Here is a 23245-nt window from a genome sequence, read left to right on the forward strand (position 1 = left end):
GGTTCCCCCTATTCGTCCCAAAACCCGAAGCAATTTATTTGCGAGTTTACGGTTAAAAAATGCCCGTTAACAAAAATGAATTGAATTCTGTTCATATGAGTTGTCATGCATAGGTTTTTACCCCGGAGTCTTAATATCATCAACACGGCGGGAGTGTGAGCGCATATTCTTGTTGGTCTTCGTCCAGTTCACTGATCTAATATCTCTTACTTGTTGTTTATAAATCCCTTTCAAATCGCATATGAAACAATTTCACCTACTATGTGATGTAAGTACAGTCGAAGGCAGTAGCCAGACAGCTCTCCACTTCACTTTTTTTACTGGCACAAAGCGACCATTTATTTAAATGAGGATGCGTGAGTGACAAATTAAACGGGAGAAAGAAATTTCTAAAATACACTGTCGCGCGTGCTGAATTTATTGTGTGTAGATCAATTTAGACAATTATTATATACTAATTATCGAAAGACAATCAAATGCAGATACGAGTGGAGAAAGTGAGTTTTCGGCCGAAGATTTCAAGAATGCCGCGACATAAAGTTCAATCGGACTTTTAGTTAGATAAATCATATTTGAAATCTTACTTATTATTATTTTGTTTGTTTTTTTTTTTTTTTTTAATTGATTATGCAGTTATCATATATTTCATACCTCCTGATGCTCTTGCTATATTCAACTTTTTAATTCTTTATTGGTATAGAAAGGCTCCTGAAAACAATAAGCTCTCATTATATAATTAACAAGAAGCTATTAAATTAGATCATTTTTGAATTCTTATGTAATAATGCTTTCAAATTGTATAATTCGATGGATTGGATTTAGTACTGATTTCCGAGCAGTTTTCAGTTGCGTAAAAGATTCGCTATTAAAAATACACTTTATTCACACTGTATGGAAATCTAGATTTTTCGTACTTTTCATTTACTTTTTATCCATAAACTCCTAATACATTGTTAAAATAGTTTCAAGCAACAAAAGCCAACACATTTAAAATTATTAGCACAATAAAATAGTGAAACTTCCTACCCATAGCAAGTAGCCACCATTTCATAGCTACAGAAAGTGCCCTGGCACACATTTAAACAAGGAAAACAAGTAAGAGTGCTCAGACCGGGAGTGCCCGATTTGCAGATACCCTGACAAGTGTGTCGAGCACTTGTCTAAAACTAATCCCTGCTCACATCCTCACGGATCTCTGTCATCTGCTAAGTGATTTTGATGTGCCCAAAACTTAGTACTCTTCTTGAATAAAATGGTTGTACTCTTTGAGAGAGTATCATGTTATTTTTTCGGAATTTCGTATTTGTGTATGCATATGTATACATCCAGGCCTCGAGTATGTCAAGTTTTATAAGAAGGTCGTTTGCGCTATTTAAGAACTGGTATTAAAAAGCACGGCGAGTGTCATGAGAGAAATTGTGACATGCTTGACAGGTAGAACACAAAGAAAAAGATTACTTTCACAATGACCTCTTGAACTGCGCTGTAAGTAAATGTACACATGTATATGAAACAAAAACCATCTGATGCGGTGTCAATGTTACTGTTATTGGTTTAATATAGAAATCATAACTTAAGTGTAAAATAAATAACTTATAACTCTATTTTGCTTCGTTGCTAGCCAACTAGCCGGAGCATTTGCTGGCGAGCGTGCACATCAGCGTGCGCGGACAGAAAAGCAACCCCTTCGAACACGTCATCTTGTGACCTTTCATCTGACCCTGGGCGGTCTTGTAGCAAACGAAATAGCTGCTGATGGAGGTCTGGTCAGGTATCTTATCACCCTCCCTGCAATAATATTTTCGCTTCTTCACCGATCCATTGCTGTTGCTGTTATTGTTACTGTTACTGTTGTTGCTGTTGCTGTTAATGTTAGTGTTGCTATTAGTGTTGATATTGACGTTGTCATTGCTATTGCTATTGCTATTGCTGATATCAGGCAGAGTAAGAATGACTGACGTTGGGCGCGGCGTGGTAGTTAACTCAGGCAAACTGAGAATGTAGGAGTCCAGTAGACTGTGCTCCATGCTGGATGATACAGCAGGGGCACTAGGCTCCGGCATGCTGCTATATTGTTGCAGAAGATTAGCAATGCTCTGGCTCTTAAGCGTGGCCTCTTGTCGTCGCTTGGCTTCGCTCAGCATCTTAAGCGCCTCGATCTGCAGTCGCTTGTTCTCCTCGATAGAATAGCCGTTGAGCACTTGGACAGAGCCGCACTGGGCATAAGTTACTGCATCACAGATGCGAGTCTGCTTATTGAAGCCTGTGTAAGGTGGGCAGGAGTATGACAGGACTTTGCCGTCCTTCTTGCTACACACAAAGTACCGAGTGCAGTCCGTCTGATTGGGTTGGCGTACTCCGGCCTGACATGTGATCACCTCCACCTTTCCAAGGTTGGATAACGCCGACGGCGATTGTGTCATTAATGGCAGTATCGACTTCTGAAACACATCCAGACTGATGAAGTTGCCATTAAAGTTCACGAGCTGATTCAGTGCAGACGGATATTTGGTCTTCCCAGGCAAAACCTGAATACTATTAGCAGAGCTTATTGGAGATGGGTACATACTGTTGCGCACTGGCTCGTTATATACACTACTCATAGTCGCTGGCAGATTGGGCATGTAGGCTGGATTGTAGTCAGGTCGATGTTGCTCATTCATCGCAAAGCTCTGCTCCACATATGAGCCAGGTGCTAATTGATTGTTCATGCCCAATATATCCGCTGAGTCGCCACTGCTGTAGGTCAGTACATGGGGCCCATTTTGTCGATTGTTGTTCTGGTTGCTGTTGTAATTGTTGCTGTTCTGGTTGTTGTAATTGTTGTTGTTGTTGTTGTTGTTGTTGTAGTTGTTCGCATGGTTGTTGACATAGTTAATATTACTCGCTTCATCAGCATTTAATTCCATGCTTTCGATTTTTTGGGAATTAGGTCGGATTTTTACTTGATCTGGCTTAAGATGCATCGGAAATAGATTGTGACTGTCCATGGGGCGGGGTATGTTCAAGTCGACGGACATAGACGTCGGATAACTTTCCGCATTAAATACGCGATGTGCATTATTTTCATTGAGATGCGGACTAGGCGTATAGTAGGCCGATACGGTGGATGCCGATGGCTGATGCTCGAAGGGGCGGGGTGTTGTCTGTACAAATTCGCTAGCGTAAGGAGCCGCGTATTGACCCGTATACTGGCTGCTCATTGTCGTCACGGACATCCCTGATATGGAGCTGGAGCTGGAATTCGGTCGTGGAGTTGTCATTATAGCCATAAATTTGTTGAGATAGTTGTTGCTCTCAATTTCTTGATTTTGATTGTTCTTGTTGTTACTGCTTGGATAGACACCCAAGCTGTTGCCATATGTATCAAGTACTTCCTTTTCGCCAGAGCTTGTGCTAGCCAGATGTACGGGTATAACATTATTGTGAATGATCGTGGTGCTGGGCTGCGACTGCTTTTTGTTGTATCCGCTCGGCTTCTTATGATGCATGTAATGCGACCTTGGCGGCGAATGAGACTCATAGTCTTGCATCGAGAAGTACTGCTGGAATGGATTATTATGGTTTGTCAATATGATAGGCTGTAAAATTGGCTGGGCATAAAAAGCGCCGTTATATGCTGGATTCGGAATAACTTTTGGCATATTCTGAGCGGAAATCATCTGCTTGGACAGTTCCAGCACCGTTTTCAATGTTTCCTCTGATACCTTGGGCTCATGGTCGCCCATGTACTCATGACTCTGAGGTTGAGCATACTTGTGACTGTGCTCTTCGCTGGAACCGTATTGAGGGAGTGTAAATGTAACTGATCCCTCTGGGCGATTGACCACAATTTGAGAGTTTGCATAGCCCTGGCCGTACGAGGAAAACGGCTGGGCATTAGAAAGCAGCAGCTTTGTTTCCGGCTGCATTCGATGTTTCGTTAAATGCTCTTGTAAACGGGTCTTATTAGCTGTTGGCTTCGGCAGTGGAATTGTTGGTGCAGCCATGGTGCTAGCCGAGACCTGCATTGGCATTGTTGGTGTCATAGGCGTCATAGGTGTCGTATGTGTGGTAGGTGGCGCAGGAGTTGCGGCTTCTGTGTGGCTTTCTCCTAAAGGATTGAACATGTCGTAACGGTTTTTTAAATCAAAATGCGCCAAAAAAGCATTCAACTGATCTGGTCGCATTTCCGTTTGGGGCTTGTCTGTCTTCTGATAGGTTTGCTGCAGTCCATCAATCAGCTGCGACAGACGTTGCAAATGCGCTTTAAGAGTAGGATCTATTGAAGAGCTTGGATGTTTATTTAATGTCATTGGTTCTGGGTCCACAGCGGATGTAGGGTAACTTATATTGACCGCTCCCTCTCGATTTTCTAGCTGCACTTGGCTATCGAAGTCGACAAGTTCGCCATCTCCGCTGGAATCGAATGTGTTGCTTGAGGAGCTTTCATACTCAGTACTTTCATGTGCAGGCTTGAAAGGTTGAGCACTCTGCTCCTCACTGCTTAAGGAAGCATCCAGAACAATCTCCACATTATCATCATGTGACTGTGGCGACTCCTTGAGTAAAACACCCGATTCATCATCAGTATTGACTATAATAATGTCGGCATCTTTGCTTCCCATGACTAGCTTGTTGGTTGCATTATTCAGTTCACTAGGAGTTAGACACTCCCAATCCTCGGCGGGCAGCACACAGCTGCCCACACTATGCTCATAGACGAGTCCTTCTTTACACTTGATGGGTATCCAGACGTGAGAGTTCGAGGGCAAGTCGCGGCATTTGTAGTAAGCATCGCAGCGTGTCTTGTGGCGGCGGCTCTTTTCGGGACATGGTTTACCTTAAACACCAACCACAAGCGACGGGACAACATATAGGAAGAAAAAGAGGAAAAAGGATGGAAATATTAAGTACACATTTTAATTTCTAAACTAATGCACAGAATCAACTTTATTTTATGAGCAAAACATCGAAATCACTTTGAAAATTCAGGTTGATCAATTGTTAATATATCAAGCACAATTTGAATCTCAACAGTTTATTTTTATGTTTATACATCTAGCCAGTTTACAACTTTATAAATAAATTTGTATTTTTCAAATTATATCTGTATTTTGTTCACAAATCACTTATGACTCGTTAAGCCTTATAGTACCTTCCGAAAAGTAAAATAGGCTGGTTAAAAGACACAAATATATTAGAAGTCCATGCATATCGTTGTTATGAATGTCCTTTAATAAGTTTATTTTTTTCAGAGACGAGCAAATTCCAGCTCGGCAATTAAGCTTCCGCTATAGACAAAGTGCGCGATACGAATGGCTGAACTTCCACGAATCGTGGCATGTTAAATTTTAATAATTTTCTCTTTGTGCTGGCGAAGCTAGCGCTCAGACATCGCGCCTCGGAGAAATGTGAGTTAAAGCGAGACCTGAATATAGAGCAAAGCGTGATACAAGCTCAAAGAAAATTTGTTTACACTTCATCATTGGTATAAAGCGACAAGTAAACAAAATAGAAGGTATTAATTGCTTATATTAATAAATTTGACTGTGCACTCAAATACAGTTCAGACGAGGGTAAGTAAAAGTAAATTCACTTTTATCATGATTGACATATAGTGTAACATATGCATATGTAGTTTCAAAACTGCATTTGGAATATATGCTGTTAATTAATATACTAATCACTAATCATAATCGAATCAACTTCGCATAGTAATGTATATGTTAATTAGATGGATATACTCGTACACAATATGATTGATTAATAATAACTGAACTAATTTTAATTTTTTTTTAATTTGTTCCACATTTTTCATCTTTAACGGAGAAATTTTGCATCAGCAATCGATGTGCGTTTATCGATTGTTGAGATACGATTTTCAGAAATAATGAGATTTAATTAAATAAATACACCCTGTTATTTACTATAGTGTGGACACGCTGAAGAAATATTCGTACATAAATTATCATTGTTATAAATAAAAAAATTGGTGAATTGCTAGTTGCTTTATGCCCCTAAGCTAAAAGTACTAAATATAAATACTAAAAACAGAAAATATCCTAAAAAATACCTATATTTTTACGTGGAAGTTTGTTTTGTGTATACAAAAATAAATATTTGTCTTAAGACAATAATTTTAGCAAAACCCATAATTCTAAAGGCATGTGTAACGCTTTGTTGCATTTAATAAAGGAAATAACAGTTTCTGTGTTTCACCTTACAAAAATATACTGCTCACTGCATTGGTATTTCAGTATACCTAATTTTAGTATTTGTATATATCCCACAGCTGGTAGCTCTCAATCGAAACGAAAACTAATTTTTTTGCCAATGCATTGATTCTGTAATTTAAGTAACACCAACAATAAAATACAAAATGTTAAGCTGTATTATGCTATGAAGTGCTTCCCACATTTTATAAATTATTTCACATTGTCGCGAATTATTGTTCGTTTCTTGTAAAATCGTATATAAATAAATATTTTGGCTGATAGTGCATAAATTGTAAGAAAACAAGATCAGGAGGTAAGCGAAATATTTCGAGTTTCAGAGTTATTGAAATAGGTGAGACACATAATTGGAAAATCACTTGTGTGCATTGAAAAATGCGTCTTATTATTTTTTGTTAATTTTTCCAAGAAAAGGGCTTGACGCAGGAATTAAGTTTCCGCCTTACCGCGACCTTTGCCTCATTTACAAACAAACAGTGGCACACATACCCATACATATGTATATGCACAAACACACACATAGCAGTAAACGGTTATATATGCATGTAGAATTGTTGTGCATTACATGCGTAAGCGTGTACATTAGTACTGGTGATTGGTTTGCTGTGTGAGGGTGTATCATAGGTAAACCAGGTGTGTCAATGCATACCCCATAGTAATCTCAGCCCACAACTAACCTTTGTGTTTGTGTTTGAATACGTATATATGTACATATATATTAAATGCATTCTTATTTATTTCGCATATCCCTTTAATAGATTTATACAAATATAAATACATATGTATGTATATATTCACAATATTACCGCTTGTGCATATGGTTCACGCAGCTGTTGTCTCGCTTCGTTGATTACATAGCTATTGAAGTTTCCTTTTGCCCATAATCTTGGCTTGCCCTCTTCATATCAGTATTTATACAAACACACACACTCGCACACATTAATAAAAAATACACCAAGCACACCCACACATGCACTAACAAGTGCATACATACTTACACGATAACAACAGTAACTTTTTATTTCGGCCTTTCTATATACTGATTGCTAATTGTTTTTGCACTCTATTTCACATTAGAAAATAAGCAATTTATTGATCTTGCATTCCATAAAATTGTCATTTGTGGTCATACCACTTGTTCACCTATTAAATAAAAATAAGCAAAGGAATAATTAGTTATATAGTTTATTACTTAATATTTTAAACAATTGCCAAACAATAAGTAACCCATTATAGAGAATATTGACTACAATAATACAAAAAAGTAGAGTGCTTTGTTATTAATGATACAAAAGTAATAAATACGTATGCATAGATCAAATTTGTATATATTGTGGATTGTACTACCTGCGTACTTTTCGTTTGTGACTCATTGTCACGATTATACAACTCATTCAGACAAGTGGCAAGTGGTGGTGGTTGTACTCATAAAGTGCGTGCTATCAAAATTATTCTATAAACTCCCATATGTACACCTATGGCTTGAAAATCGTGAGAATATAGTCTGCATGTCGTTGATATGTGCATGTATATATTTGTATGTATGCTTATATATATGTCAACTAAGATGAATATATAGTACTAATCAGTAAAAGTAGCTATAAGTTCTCTTTGTTTCTAAGAGTCTTAGAGTCGTTCTTTTTTTTTTTTTTTTTTTTGTAGCTTCGAACAGATTGAAACAAAAAGTTTCTGAATAATAAAGCTTTTTTGATTTAACAAGGTATCGGCATACGAAAAATAATAATAATAAAGCTATAAAACAGAGCAAAATCTAATCAATTTATAATACATAACTCTGAGTCTATTGTAAATAGGTCGCATTAAACTAATAATCGACTTAATCGACTAAGATGTGGTGTCTGTTTGTTATAGTTTTGTCAGTCTTGAAAAAATTTAATTATATCTTTAAAATCCTTGTGAAGATTTAATTCTTAGCTGTAGCTATCAGATATAAAATTTTTCTTGATTTCCCAACAGTCCAAACAGCAAGGAGCAGCTGGGCAGGATTAATAGGCGTAAAGACTAGCAAGCAGCTAGGAGCAGCATTTAAATGGCTGATGGAAATGGTCAGGCAGCAGGTGCAGCTTCTCGTGCTGGCAACGACAGTCTCGACGCTACACAAACTGTAACTAACATCGCCGGCAGTAATCCAAACCTACCAGGAACATCTGCATCTACAGCAGCAGTGGCAGGAGCTGGTGCGAGTGGGACTGCGAATACAGGTGGTGGAAGCAACGGTACTGGGAGCAGTAATCAAGGATATTATCAATTAAGCGTGACAAGTGAGTATACAGGAAGTTCGAAATCATACAACTTTTTGGATATTCTGTGATTTGATTTTACAGTTGAGGAGGCCTCGCTGCGTAATAATGGTTTTCTCAAACCGAATCCCTACGTGGAGCTGTTAATAGACAGCAAGAGCAAGCGTAAGACAGATTTAGTAAAGAACAGCTATCTGCCCAAATGGAATGAGGAGTTTACAGTGCTAGTAAGTAACTTACAATATATGGTTTATCCCCTAACTAATTGATATTATTAATGTTCGATTTGCTTAGATCACGCCCAATTCAACGCTGCACTTCAAGGTTCTGGACCATTCGAGCTTTCGCAAAGATGCAATGCTGGGAGAGCGTGTCATTCAACTAGGCCACATATTGCACCACTATAACGGGCGCTGCGAGTACCTCGAACTGACAATAGATCTTTTTGTCACCTCCAAATCCGACAATCGACAAACTAAAAGTGGAGAGCTGGTGGCGATTCTTAATGGCCTTAAACTAGACATGAGCAAGGTGGGCCAGTTGCAGCAAAATGGCACTGCCGTCCAGGCGATTAATCCTGTGGTGAGCGATGCTGCAGCAGCGGGCCGCAGCTGTATGATTTATGGAGGTGTGCGCGCTCGCATGCGTCTTCGCTCCAATAATGCGGAGCCGCCGGCGGCTACCCGCTCACCACTATCCAATGGTGTGACCCAGGAACAGCGACGCTCAGCTGCACCGCCAATATGGGAGCAACAGCAACAACAGCAGGTGGCACAACCTCAGCAACCACTGCGAATGAGTAATGGCACCGCAGCAGCAGCTGTGCCACAAACAGCGCCGTACCCACAGCAACCACCGGCACCTGTACCGGTGCAGCAGCGTCCAGTTACTCAGAGTCCACTTTACGTAAACGGGTCGATTGAAAATGGAGGTCAGGCAAACTACATGCTAGGTGGCGCGCCGGATCAAGCCGTATGCGGCGCTGGACTACCTGTGAGCAATGGTGCAGATACGCAACTGCAAACGCAGCCGGCGGAAGATGAGCTGTTACCTGCTGGCTGGGAAATACGATTGGATCAGTACGGACGGCGATATTACGTTGATCACAACACACGCTCCACGTACTGGGAAAAGCCGACGCCGCTGCCGCCCGGCTGGGAAATAAGAAAGGATGTGCGGGGTCGGGTTTATTACGTGGACCACAATACGCGGAAGACTACATGGCAACGGCCGAACAGCGAACGCTTAATGCACTTCCAGCACTGGCAGGGCCAGCGCGCTCATGTGGTAGCGCAGGGTAATCAGCGGTTCCTCTACTCTCAGCAGCAGCAACAACCTACGGCTGTGACAGCGCAGGTGACTCAAGATGACGAAGATGCGCTGGGTCCCCTGCCGGATGGCTGGGAAAAAAAAGTGCAATCTGACAATAGAGTCTACTTTGTGAATCACAAGAACCGCACTACCCAATGGGAGGATCCACGTACCCAGGGACAGGAGGTCAGCCTAATCAATGAGGGTCCACTTCCGCCAGGTTGGGAAATACGCTACACGGCGGCTGGCGAGCGATTTTTTGTTGATCACAATACGCGGCGGACGACTTTCGAGGATCCCCGTCCAGGTGCGCCAAAGGGTGCCAAAGGCGTCTATGGTGTTCCGCGTGCTTACGAGCGCAGCTTCCGCTGGAAGCTATCCCAGTTCCGGTATCTCTGCCAGAGCAATGCCTTGCCCTCGCATATCAAGATCACTGTTACACGGCAGACGCTATTCGAAGACTCATATCATCAAATTATGCGCTTACCCGCCTATGAACTACGTCGCCGGCTGTACATTATCTTCCGTGGTGAAGAGGGCCTGGACTATGGCGGCGTATCACGCGAGTGGTTCTTTCTGCTGTCGCACGAGGTGTTAAATCCCATGTACTGTTTGTTCGAGTACGCAAACAAGAATAACTATAGTCTACAAATTAATCCTGCATCCTATGTGAATCCGGACCACTTGCAGTACTTCAAGTTTATTGGACGTTTCATTGCCATGGCATTGTATCATGGACGATTCATCTACAGTGGCTTCACAATGCCCTTCTACAAGCGAATGCTAAACAAAAAGCTGACCATCAAGGACATTGAGACCATTGATCCCGAATTCTATAACTCGCTCATTTGGGTGCGAGACAATAATATTGACGAATGTGGTCTTGAGCTGTGGTTCAGCGTGGACTTTGAAGTTCTAGGTCAAATAATTCACCACGAACTAAAAGAAAATGGCGAGAAGGAGCGAGTTACAGAGGAGAATAAGGAGGAGTACATAACACTTATGACCGAGTGGCGTATGACCCGGTAAATATTTGATCCAATTTAGATTTTCTTAAAATTTTGTGCACTTTATTATATCCATTAAATTTTTATAGTGGTATTGAACAGCAGACCAAGACGTTTCTTGAGGGCTTTAACGAAGTTGTGCCTCTCGAGTGGCTAAAGTACTTTGACGAACGCGAGCTGGAACTTATACTATGCGGTATGCAGGACGTGGATGTTGAAGACTGGCAACGCAACACAATATACAGACATTATAATCGAAATTCCAAACAAGTGGTCTGGTTTTGGCAGGTGAGATTACTTAACTTATCAGATTTCAGTTGTATATATAATAATGTTTTATTTCCTTTAGTTTGTACGTGAAAGGGACAATGAGAAGCGCGCCCGTCTTTTGCAGTTTGTAACGGGCACATGTCGCGTTCCAGTCGGTGGCTTTGCGGAGCTGATGGGCTCGAATGGTCCGCAGCGGTTTTGCATCGAAAAGGTGGGCAAAGAAACCTGGTTACCACGCTCGCATACTTGCTTCAACCGCCTGGATTTGCCACCTTATAAAAGCTACGATCAACTGGTGGAAAAATTGACCTTTGCCATTGAGGAGACTGAGGGCTTCTGCCAGGAATGAGTGGTAGTCGATTTGTGGTCAGTTTGTTGATTAATGTTTAATTCTAATTGAGCGTCCCTTTGTCGTCCGCTATGTTAATAGTTACTGTTATTATGAAATACCTATATGCATATACGTATGTATAACTATAATGTAGGCACTATGTTCAGATTTTCTTTTTGTGAAATGCATCCTATTCAAGCGTATTTTGCATAGTTATTTGGCTCAATCTTTGCACTCCATGTTAAGTTTTGGCCATATGCTTTATTCATTATTAATAAAAAAACATTCATACACATACCGATGCGGCTACCACAAAAAAGAATGAGCATTATAGAGAGTTTTTAGAGAAACGAAATTTTAAACTTGTTAGTCATTCAAACGGTCCACAAATATATAATAAAACAAAATATATAACTAGCAAGTTGAGTAATAAACGCGGTATGTAAAGTTTTATGTTCTTTTATAGTTTTATATAAAGTTGTAAATATTTTAAATGCTGTTGTCATAAATGAAACAAGTATTTATTTGGCCATCAGTTTAATATTATGAAGTGCTGCACACTTGAAGGGTTTTAACTGTAAAGCAATTATTTATCATATACCAGCACAGAGAAAGTCTAAAGTTAAGAGAACAAAATATCACTAGTACTCTTAACGTAGAAAAAATGTTATATTTCATAAATTGTAACGACATACTTTAATCTAAATACATAAAATAGCAATAATTGTTGTTACCAAAACTGAAGGCGATGTGAATTAAGAACTACGAAAGATCAGCATTCAAATGTTGATGCGCTGGTTTGTGAGAAAAAGTTATGTGAAAAAGGCGCATAAAGTTTATAAATTATATGATTATATATGAACGCATTATATATAATATTAAATTAGTTTAATGCAACATGTACTGTATTATATAAAATAAATGCAAAATTATTTAGTGATATGCGAATCAGCAACCAATCTCATATCTAAAATAACTCTAAATTTAGATAAGAATTCTGTAGTCGGGACTGTTCGACTCGCCCCTGAATCCCCAGAAAAACTGATGTTCTAATGAATCTCCACTTTTCTGTATACAAAAGAAATAACACATGCATTTACACGCACACGGACTGACAGACAGTGCAAAAAGGACTCAGTTCAGCGTATAAGGAACATATACTGTATCTATTTATGTCTAAAAGCTTCACTGAAATATGTTAATATATTTTCTGATTTCCACCAGACAGCGGTGCACGGGCGCCTTCACGTGCTGAGATACATTACATATCTATCTATCTGAGCTACATTAGTAATATGATAGTTTCCAGTTTTTTGAATACTTGTTTGGCTTCAAAGGGGAACGTTTTTGTTGACAAAAATATGAATATTTGTCAGTTACAGCTAAAGTAAAGTGGCTATTAACGTATAGTAGCAGTAGTAATAGTCGCAGTACTGGTAGTAATATTAGCGCAAATTTTCAGCTCCCTCATGTAAAACATTCAAACGAAAATTTATTGTTAGCATCACTCAATCATTTAAATAAAGGAGAAATACTATTGTACTCTAAACTAAAAAACAATCAGACAACTCAGTGTAAAGTAGTCACAGAAATTACACTGTCGAAAAATTAAAACTTTTAATCGGAAAAAAACTGGTTGGTTAGAGATTAAATCTACCCGCCAAATCGATCCTCTTGCCAGTTTTTCGATAATATTCAAATGTAATCGATTTCATATTACAAGAAGTGGCAACGCTGGTTAGACTGCGCATCAAATTAAAAAGGAGACAAATTAATTAATAAGTGAAATGGATTTTAAACATTCCCAATCGTCAAATGACGCTCCAGAGAAGAACGCCCTGCAACAACTGAGAAGCCCCCGTAAACATTTTGAGTACGTCACTATTAATATATCACACTTTTAGATGATAGATTGTATTGCATGATCGAAATAAAGATGTTTCACAGAACCGCGCCGAATTGAGGAACTCCTAAAATCGCCGCTGCATTTCAAAGAAGTCGCAAACTGCCCATCTAAATCGCTCAATGCTGTTGGCTCCGCATCGAAAGGTATTTGTATGCAACCACGATCTACAAAGGAGTTAAAACAGTCTCCGCTGCACCTTGTGTCGAAGCAGTTGCAAACAAGATCTGCATCAAAATCGACGGATTTTCTCAGTCCTTACTCCCATCCGAAGGAATGTGGCCGTCCATCTGGACGTAAGCTAGATTTTACCAAGGAGATTTTGATGCAAATGGAGACTCGCATCGTATCGTATCTACGGAGTTTAAAGGACTTTCAAACGATGATAAAACCAGGCCTCCAAAAAGTGAGCTTAAACGACTTCATGCATATTCTGAGTCATTTGTTAAGATTCACAGGTATTCGGCTAAAACCCTTCGACAGGGACAATCAAATAGAGCAATCGGTCCTGGCTATGCGTCAGCTGAAATATCCATATAAAGTGAATAAATCTTGGATGTTGGTGCCCAGTGCATCATTCCAAAATGTTCTATTGATGTTTGATTTTCTCTTGGACTTTGCACCACAACCAGATGAATCTTTCGATTTGCAAGAAAAGGAACTCATAGCCTTTAATAAAAATGAGCTATCTGATGAAACGGACATGCGGCTGAAGCAGGAACTTATGGATATAGAGAGTCAGCTATTAGAACAAGCCCAAGCAAATCATTCAATCAGCCAACAGTTGGACCACAAGTTGCGATTTGAAGCCGAAATACAAGCTCAGCTAAATGGAGCACGAGAAAAGTTAAATGCTTTGCTTCAGAAAAGTGCGAATCATGAACTGAACATGGGCCGACTGTGCCTTCAAATATGGCGGAGCGAGAAACAGCGGGAAGAATTAAAAAACCGATTGAGCCAGGAGCTTAGCAGTTACCAAGCATATGGTCATATATTGGAAGACTTTAACAAACAACGGCTACTTCATTGTATTAAAGCTCAAGAGCTATCTGAGCGAACGTCCAAAGAGCTTCAAAGTAAATTAGGAAATTTCAATCTCCAATTACATAATATTTTTGGAAACCATTTCAACTGGTTCAAATGGCCCTTGGCGCCCACTTTATCTGACATTCGAAACACTCAACTTCAACTAAAACAGCTACGACAGCAAATTGAATTTTCTAAGCATACCCCAACACTAGGCAACGCAAGACCGCCATTAAATATATAATAATGCTACGTGGAACATACGGATTTAGCAAACATAATTTTCTTGCTTGTTGCCTGTTTAAGTATATCTAATGTAAAATGGTAATGAATAAAATTGCATGATATATCACTATGACATATGACAGACTAAAGTGGTATGAACATGTGTATGCATGTGTGCATAAAATAATCGTAGAATACTTAAGCATGTTTTCCAGAGTGCAAGGGATCTCCTAGTTTTCCTTGTTAATATGAATTCGAATTTTTGATTCTTAAAACTGAAGTTCGGGTTCAAATTTCCACAAATTCATTAAAATAGTTTGAGACGTTGGTCAAGTTTGTGCATTACTGTGCACGCTTATATTAAAACAAGTGAGAAGGCTCCAGTCGAGACTGCTCGACTAGGAGATGCCCTGAACCCTGTAAGCTGATACTCTAATCATTCTGCACTTCTTCTATGCACACATACATACACATGCATCCAGACCAGTGTTGCCGTTTTTCCCGAGAAAAAATAGCTGAACCAGGACAAAAAATAAGCAAAAATAAGCTAAATCCCAGAAACAATTAGCTGAAAAATAAGCTAATATTTTAGAATTGTTTTTTTTTTTTTTTTTTTAGATACACGTACAAATATTCTAACAAACATTTCATACTCGTGAAAAACAAAACGAAAATAATAGAAAATTTAACATTATTCATTTTAAATATTTACATTGATGATAAATCTGCCAATAGATAGTCTACAGATCTTCGGTCTCATAATTTAAATATTCCTTAGTTTCGATCGATTTGAGACAATTTAGAAAAACTCTGTAATCAAAACATCATCTGTTATCTCGGCTTAATTCGGATGTAAATTTTTTAAAATATTATTTTCTGTTTTAATGAGGCTGTAATTCTTTAGACCTTTACCTTATGGTTGATATTGAGTTTAACGTATCAATGTTCATCCTATTTCTTATTTAATATTTTAATAAATTGACTTGGCTAAAGACCCTTCAACTTCGTCATTCCACCAAGGTAACGAATGTATGCGAAGCACAACAGCAAATCTATCTAACCACTATATGTTAGAGATGAAAGTATTGCAGAACTTGTGATGTTAGCCTTTAATAGTTGCCAGCTTGTTAGTTTGTCTATTAATCGGTAACTAATATCAGATATTAACCAAAATATGTATTAGCTGATTCGATTCATAAATAGGCCAGATTTTCCGCTATCCGCGATTTCCAAATTTTTTCCGCAATCGCACTTAAAAATAAGCCAGATCAGGCCGAAAATAAGCCAAAACGGCAGCACTGATCCAGACCGTCCCAATTCGACTCAACTCGTCGCCCTGGTAAAGAATATATATACTTTTATACCCTGATTTGGCATTTTCAATGGGTTTAGGGTATGAAAAGTGAAATGGCTATATTTCTGGCTATTCTTGAATTTGATCTAGCCTTTTCTAGCAGGTTTGAAAGGTTAATTTAGCATTTTCTTGCCCGGAAAAGTTGGCAGCACTGATAACAACGCGCTCTGCTAACTGCCCAGTAAGCAGCGACTGCGCTTGGGCTGCGCTGCAGTGTGAGCAATATTATGAGAATTTATTTGTTGAATAATTTCTTTTGTAGACATACAATTATAATAAAACGTTTAGAGCATAATCATATGGCGAAAATGTGTGTACATTCCAAAGCACAAGTCTCTAGTACTTGAAATGCAAAATTTACAAATCAGGGGCGAAGGGGGCGTGGTATCCAAAATCTGTAAATTACAAAATCTTTGTATCCATTAACTTTATATACAAACCAAATTTGAGGACTCCAGGTCTAAAAGTGTTCAAATTAGGCTGAAAAAAACAAATCAATTTTTCGATTATTCTCGATAAAAAAGTTATTGGATGAGCTATCGGAAAAATAAAGCAAACTCGTACTGCGTATGGTATACACGAGTATGTGTGCCAAATATCAGCTCTCTAGCTCTTATATCTTCTGAGATCCTTTTGCTCATACGGACGGACGGACGGACGGACGGGGCTATATCGACTCAGCTCGTCGTGCTGATCTGCGATGACTCCTTCTGCCCGTTACATACTTTTTCACAAAAGCATTATACGCTGATTTCCCATTTTCAATGGGTTCAGAATATAACAAGTGTATTTGTTTTCAAATTCTACTCAAAGACTTACGGCTGCGATGAACTATCAGCGAGTCCTGTAGTCTTGAGAGAACCATTACATTTCATTGCAATAGTAAGAGTAGTTTACATTGATTGGAAATATAATAATAATTGGGCAAGATGTGAATTCGCAATATTTAGGAATATTTTTGTTACATTATTAATATATGTACATGCAACTATTACGAGCGCTATCTGATCTTTTCTATTTTCTATTTGCAGTCACGAGGTGCTGTCTGATCGCCAATCGCTTCATCAGCATCAACATCAGTAAATTATATTTGCTCTAAACGTGTGAGAGGAGCTTCAGCTTTGTGGCTGACTGCGTTGACCATGTTTACAGCGTGCTTGTGACCGTGTTTGCTCGCTCGGCTGGTTTGTGCGTTTTTCCGCTGATTTATGCAAACTGTGGAATTTTCAATTGCGTTCTTGCTCGTCCTACAGGACTTGTGTTGCCTGTCCTGCAGCTTGTTGCCTTCGCCTGCGTTGGCCTTGTTTGGGCAAATGTTGCTTCCAAATGTGCAACACATTGCCACGTTTATTGTTGTTGCTGCTTTAGCTGTTCGTGCTCTTCTTTTGTTGTTAGCTCATGCGGCTTGACTCTTTTCAGGTAGCTGAACCCTTGGCGGGAGGACGGACAGCAGAGAACAGGACAAACATCAGTAGTAGTTGCCCTCTCGAATCGCTAACTGCATTTTATTATCGCACATGTGTTCGTCTGTTTATGCTTATGTGTTGGATTAATGGATATGCGTACGGTGCCACGTCCCGTTCTGAACATTTAACAGCAAGCGGTAAGTTTCAGGTGGGTTGTGCTACTAGATTTTTTAGTTGTAGTTGGGTCCCATGTTTCCTTAAAAATATGAACCCTTTATATGGCCGTGTTGCATATCTGAAACATACCCTTTAAAATATATTTTTTCGCAATGCAAATCGAAAAAATCGAATGTGGCTTTTTGTTGTACATCTGAAACATACCAATTTTATATATAATTTGCTTTGGGCACTCTTCTAGATGTTTTGTAAAACATATGTTATTTATAAATATAGATATATTATAAAATATAGATATTTCTTTACGAAAAACTTAAGAAAAACAAAAGTAAATATGTTTCAAATGCGTGGGTTATCAAGTTTTCATGTTCCTTGTTGTGTATTGTGTGTAGATTCGAAAAATCGGTATGTTGCAGATATACATCAAACAACTATTCGAAGTTATATTGTGCAGAATTTATTTTGTTGTATATATGCAACATAGAGTATTTCTGTTTATATTACATGTTTTATGTGTTTCCCATTGAAAATGGGTTCAGGGTATAAAAATCACGAGGTACATCAGTAGAATATGTTGCCGACTACGGTGGAGTGGACATTTCCCAAACTTCATGGGTGGATAACAAAATTGTTACTTTGGCATCCAATTACGCTGGAATAAGTCCCAAAGACACAGCCCGACGTTACAATAAAGTCCAAAAGAATTATATTCATATTGACCGTCCATTTGAAATAGCAGAATATAATAGATATATGGGTGGCGTTGATCTCATAGATAGCATAATGGGAAGGTATAAAATTTGGATAAGGAGCATTGGCAAGTCCGGGTTTTTTATCACCTGTTGGACTTGACAGTCAGCAACGCTTGGTTGTTGTATAAACGAGTGCAAAAAGAAAATGCATCGACAAAAAAAACTTTTAAGCTCATCAGAGTTTCGGCTAGACATCGCTGAGGTTTTGAGAAAGGTAGACACAAAATCTAAAACTGGAAAGCGAAGGTATTCTTTTGAAAATGAATTGCAGAAAAAAAAGCAGAGAGGTCCAACTCAACATGTACCAAATCAAATGGTGCGTCAAGATCAGGTTGGGCATTGGCCAACGTGGACTGACAACAGAAACAGATGCAAATATCCAAACTGCACTGGTTTTTCACAGATAATGTGCGAAAAATGTGGCGTAGCACTCTGCTTTAACAAAAGAAATAATTGTTTCAAAAATTTTCATTTACATTAAAATAACTGCACTTTTTTACTTAAATGTGTTATATAATTAATTAATAATATTATTAAACTAACTTTGAAAAATATTTGGTTTTACTTCTTACATAACACTATGAAATACTTCAATTATTTTCAATTATTTGCATATATGCAACAATCCTTTTATCCTTAAATAAATGTCTAAAAAAGTAAAGCTTCAAAAAAAAAAGTTGAATTTTTTATTTTTATTTTTTTATCTAATAAAAGAAACCGCGTCAAAATCGGACGTGGTGCCATATAAAGGGTTAAGATTGGTCTCAAGATTTATTCAATAGGACAAACGAGAGTGAAGGTATTATAAAGTCTCCTAGTGAAATAGAGAAAGTAAGATAAAACCTCGGCACTGTCCTCTACTTTTATTCAACAGTAAATAAGTTAACGATGGAATGTTCGGGACTTATTCAATGGCCAACCAAAACATTTCTTAAACACTAGCTGCTGCTTGTGATACGATATTTTCCATTCAGAATCAAAAATTTGACTCCGTAACACAGGGATATTCGAAAAATTCTGTAGCCCCACCTTAGGTTATAAAAGTATGAATGTAGATAGTCTTTAGGTAAGGTAGGTATTATGCTTGAACTATCCAAAGGAATGGGCGTTAATTAAATGCCTTCTGTTTATAGTTTGTTAGGCAACAAGAAAGCTCTCAATAACAGCTATTACCACAATAATTAGCCAAAGAAGCGTGCCTTAATGAGAAGGCGTGTATGTAAAAATAAGTGAAAACTTTTACCAATGTCTTATCGAAACTTGGTTGAACAATTAAATATGAGCGTATAAAAGGAGTCTAGCTGACATTTGAGTCTCTGTCATAGCTAGTTATATAGTGACAATAAATATTTGAGAGAACAATGCATAACAGTCATGAGTCAGCCATTGGACAAAGCTTCTATAAGATACCACGTTTTTCTGGGCGAATAGTGGGCATCTGGCCAATGTATAAACGCAGCTGGGCTACGAATCTGATCTGCGCCTTTAGCTTTTTTGTCATCTTGGTCGGTGCTTGTGGCGAGAATCTCTATGGCATTGCTAACTTGGACAATTTGATAAGAGCGTTGGAAGCGTTCTGCCCCGGCAGCACCAAAGCCGTTTCTGTGCTCAAATTGTCCATATTCGTTATCCATCATCGCGAGTGGCACGAACTGGTCGAGCGATTGCGCGTTATATTGTACAGCAGCAGGAGCTACGAGGCTCAGAAGACGCTAGTTAGTAAATCCACAATAGCGAATCGTCTAAGTCTGCTGTTAGTTTCCTCCGGCTCGATAACCAACACGGCCTTCAATATTCAGCCCTTGATAATGGGCCTTTATCGCTGGGCTTACGGAATACCGGGTCAAGTGGATCTACCCTTCAATATAATGTAAGTGATCATTTTATATGATAAATAACAAAACCGCTGCCAAATCCAATTTCTGTTTTGCCACGCCCCAAAAATTTTACTATTCCACTGCTCCAAACCGCATTCCATGCAGCTATTGCTTACGTAAATAATACTTACTAGCTTTGTACTTTCGTGGGAAAAAACTTTAACGCTCCTTTTGAAGGCTGAAATTTACCTAACGAAATTGAATCAGAAAGCAATATTATAAGCATATTTAACAATTTTTGGAATAAACATTTTTATTTGGAATACACATATATATGTATAAAGCAACTAAAATTTCACATGTTCTATCGAATTACGAGCTCTGTATTATATCTGCTCATCTCGTTTTGGAAACCATTATACATATGATACATAAATTTACAATTAACAACAAAATAACAAATATTTACAATTATAGACTACCAGCATTTGCGACGATGCCATCCTTCTTTCCTCTCACCTATTTGTTGCTCACGGCTTCTGGGGCTTGCACCGTGTTCACCTTCAGCTTTGTTGATGGATTCTTTCTGTGCAGCTGCTTGTACATCAGCGGAATATTTCGTGTGATACAACTAGATATTCGTTCCATTTTCTTTCCGTTAGATGAGTGTAAGTGAAATTTGCATGTAAGCTCATGATTCCAATCAAATAATACTTTTCAATGTATAGTGGAGATATACACGCCTTCAGAAAACGACCAAATACGGACTCAGCTCGTCGGGATTGTCGAGCGTCATAATGCGATTATCGACTTGTGCACAGATATCACCAGGCAGTTTACCGTTATCGTGCTGATGCACTTCCTCTCCGCTGCTTTTGTCCTCTGCTCAACTATTTTGGATATTATGTTGGTGAGCTCATACAGTTCATGTATTCTCTCTAAAATCGTCTCTACAATCAGTCTGAAATAAAAATATATTATCAAAGTGAAAATACAAAATGAAAATTCAATATTGACCATATTACCATTGTGTCATGTCAAACTGCAAAAATTTAAAGCGAAATCACTTGTTACCATCTAATCACTGCTCTTTTTGCTCTTTTACTTTATGTAAACGCGGGACTCACCCACTGGTAGAACACTTCCTCGTTAAGCGGCCTAACCTACATATTTTACAGCGTTGCAGCCCTGACTCAACTCTTCCTGTATTGCTTCGGCAGCAATCATGTCAGCGAAAGTGTAATTCATATAATAAATATGTATATATAGATATATTTTATTATTTAATTATATATTAATTTTTATTCTATACGTATCCTGCTACATTCCTGTTTGCATAACATTAGTCTTCTGATTTTAGTACTTTATTCATCATACTACATAAAATTAGAATAAACAGAGACAAAGGATACCGTCCTCCACTGTTTCCCATAAGTTAAAGAAAATAACTTTTTTCAATAGGAAAAAGAAAAGATCAGCGTAGAGTTTACAGTATCTACAAAAACTGAAAGTCATCTACAGAGGTGCAAGTAAAATATTAAAAAGAACGCAGATCTCTAGATGACTATTGCCACCTAAATTTGTATCAAAGACTTTACTTTATTTTTAGTAAGATGAATAAGGGAACTGCTGCTCAGCTTACCTATTTCCATATTTCTTATAGAGTTTGGCCGTGGCTGGAACGTTGTACGACATTGAATGGTATAAATGCGATGTGGCGACTAGAAAAATGATTTTAATGATCTTGCGACGGTCGCAGAGGGCAAAATCCATTCAGGTGCCGTTCTTTACCCCTTCGTTGCCCGCGTTCAGCTCGGTACAATTTATATATCTCTTAATACAAATATATTTGATTTTTAAATGTTTTAATTGCAGATACTTAGCACAACCGGCTCATATATAGCTCTATTGAAAACGTTTCTGTGAGCCGATGGTCCTATGATGCCCATTTTTCACAGAGAGTGGTTTTCTCCAATGAAGGATGAGCTAAAACTGGAAATATATTCCATAATTAGAATAATATATTTTGTTTCCTCACATACATTCTAATGCTACATGCATTGTTTTGTCAATATGAAGAATCGAAATTTTAAACGCCTTCTTTAGCTCTCATAATAGAAACTTCTCGCTTCAGCAATGATAAATGAATATATATAATGAATATATTAATATATAAGCATTAAAGCACCTAAGCTTACACCTGCACAAACTGCAAATAAAGCCGACCATTATGGATATTCAGCATGCACCGTCTTTGTATTGAGTTAGTTAGTTGAGTTATTCTATACGCCTTCTCCAATCTAATCTGAAAACTAATTAATCATTAAATTTAATTTATCATTTATCATATCATATTTAAGTATACTAATATATCAATATTATTTATAGACAAGTAACATAACTGGGACTTTTTATGAAGATACCTACACAAAAACCGTCGCTGGAGACTATTTGCTATATTATGAGAAAGCGGATGTCAACAGACCGCAAATTGTCTAAAATCTTATTTTATATTGTTGGTTTACCAGTTCTGAATGGTGAACATCTGGGAAACTGGTAGATTTTATTACAATTATTTATAATAATAGCTGAAATCATAATGGACGAAATGACATTTAAGCAATTTTCAACATGAATTAAGGGTTAGCCCTGCCCAATTCACATTAAAAGTAATTATAAATCTTTTGCGGAAGACAACAACGGTCACATACATTTACTTTATTTATTTAATTAAATTCAACGCAAAGTTGAGAAGATTAAAACACCTCAAGCTATCCACAGTTGCAGCGAGTTGCTCATACGCCGTGCCTCGTATGCAGATAACGTCATTAAGAACGCTGTCAACACCGAACGATAAGAAGGGAGTGGCTGTCGGCCAGTAGAAAATAGCTGTTGATGCGAGTTGTTTCATTAACGTGCATTAAAATGCACATTGTGGCAGGGGAAATTTCATTTCTTAAACAGCTCCTACTCGAAAGATCGTTTCTGAAACCAACAAGACGTTCAAGCCCTAGTATTCTCGCTTGTCAATCGACATATAAAAGCTGAAGGCACTCGCTTGTGCATCTTGATAGAGTGTACACATTTTTTTTTTTTTTTTTTTTTTTTAACTCATAGAATAAACCATCTTTTCTACTAATCGATCATGTAGACGAATCAGCTATTTTTGAAAATTATTAAATTAAAAATT

General features: G+C 38.2%; 3 protein-coding genes across 9 annotated transcripts; 2 read left to right on the top strand and 1 right to left on the bottom strand.

Annotated features, from left to right (window-relative positions):
* Positions 1-1534: 1534 nt before the first annotated feature.
* On the bottom strand, positions 1535-5987 carry LOC6578141 (putative uncharacterized protein DDB_G0282129). Of its 2 annotated transcripts, none has more exons than XM_032729359.2 (2): positions 5138-5437; positions 1535-4822 (listed from the first exon to the last, which is right to left on the bottom strand). In XM_032729359.2, exons 1-2 carry the CDS (start codon positions 5193-5195, stop codon positions 1626-1628), a joined length of 3255 nt encoding a protein of 1084 aa, XP_032585250.1. In that variant the 5' UTR covers positions 5196-5437; the 3' UTR covers positions 1535-1625. The 2 variants fall into 2 exon arrangements, 1 of the variants encoding a protein (XP_032585250.1); XR_004364015.2 differs by lacking the exon at positions 5138-5437 and adding an exon at positions 5733-5987 and having other exon boundaries at positions 4756-4822.
* A 281-nt stretch (positions 5988-6268) lies between these two features.
* On the top strand, positions 6269-14689 carry LOC6578142 (E3 ubiquitin-protein ligase Su(dx)). 3 transcript variants are annotated; one of them, XM_044009147.1, is made up of 8 exons: positions 6269-6510; positions 8193-8497; positions 8561-8703; positions 8771-10812; positions 10884-11082; positions 11144-13268; positions 13332-13704; positions 13757-14689. In XM_044009147.1, exons 2-6 carry the CDS (start codon positions 8266-8268, stop codon positions 11411-11413), a joined length of 2886 nt encoding a protein of 961 aa, XP_043865082.1. In that variant the 5' UTR covers positions 6269-6510; positions 8193-8265; the 3' UTR covers positions 11414-13268; positions 13332-13704; positions 13757-14689. The 3 variants fall into 3 exon arrangements, with proteins under 3 accessions (XP_043865082.1, XP_002004059.2, XP_043865083.1); XM_002004023.4 differs by having other exon boundaries at positions 13332-14689; XM_044009148.1 differs by having other exon boundaries at positions 13343-14689.
* A 1946-nt stretch (positions 14690-16635) lies between these two features.
* LOC6578143 (odorant receptor 22c) lies at positions 16636-22297 on the top strand. Of its 4 annotated transcripts, none has more exons than XM_032729362.2 (6): positions 16636-17517; positions 20533-20723; positions 20784-20965; positions 21193-21294; positions 21719-21871; positions 21931-22297. In XM_032729362.2, exons 2-6 carry the CDS (start codon positions 20552-20554, stop codon positions 21979-21981), a joined length of 660 nt encoding a protein of 219 aa, XP_032585253.1. In that variant the 5' UTR covers positions 16636-17517; positions 20533-20551; the 3' UTR covers positions 21982-22297. The 4 variants fall into 4 exon arrangements, with proteins under 4 accessions (XP_032585253.1, XP_032585252.1, XP_043865188.1 ...); XM_032729361.2 differs by having other exon boundaries at positions 16637-17506; XM_002004024.4 differs by lacking the exon at positions 16636-17517 and adding an exon at positions 18924-20108.
* The last annotated feature ends 948 nt before the right edge of the window (positions 22298-23245 follow it).

The sequence above is a fragment of the Drosophila mojavensis genome, unplaced genomic scaffold (genome assembly GCF_018153725.1).
Source record: "Drosophila mojavensis isolate 15081-1352.22 unplaced genomic scaffold, ASM1815372v1 contig_49, whole genome shotgun sequence".
NCBI classification, from domain to species: Eukaryota; Metazoa; Arthropoda; class Insecta; order Diptera; family Drosophilidae; genus Drosophila; species Drosophila mojavensis.

Excerpts from the sequence above, each read along its gene's own strand:
- LOC6578142 (XM_002004023.4), top strand. The coding sequence starts at position 8,266 with ATGGCTGATGGAAATGGTCAGGCAGCAGGTGCAGCTTCTCGTGCTGGC. Across the intron at positions 10,813-10,883 it reads ACCGAGTGGCGTATGACCCG|TGGTATTGAACAGCAGACCA; the intron begins GTAAATATTTGA and ends AAATTTTTATAG. Across the intron at positions 11,083-11,143 it reads AAGTGGTCTGGTTTTGGCAG|TTTGTACGTGAAAGGGACAA; the intron begins GTGAGATTACTT and ends TATTTCCTTTAG.
- LOC6578141 (XM_032729359.2), bottom strand. The coding sequence starts at position 5,195 with ATGCATGGACTTCTAATATATTTGTGTCTTTTAACCAGCCTATTTTAC. Across the intron at positions 4,823-5,137 it reads CCTATTTTACTTTTCGGAAG|GTAAACCATGTCCCGAAAAG; the intron begins GTACTATAAGGC and ends TTGGTGTTTAAG.
- LOC6578143 (XM_002004024.4), top strand. The coding sequence starts at position 19,600 with ATGCATAACAGTCATGAGTCAGCCATTGGACAAAGCTTCTATAAGATA. Across the intron at positions 20,966-21,192 it reads CTATTTTGGATATTATGTTG|AACACTTCCTCGTTAAGCGG; the intron begins GTGAGCTCATAC and ends ACCCACTGGTAG. Across the intron at positions 21,295-21,718 it reads GCAATCATGTCAGCGAAAGT|AGTTTGGCCGTGGCTGGAAC; the intron begins GTAATTCATATA and ends TATTTCTTATAG.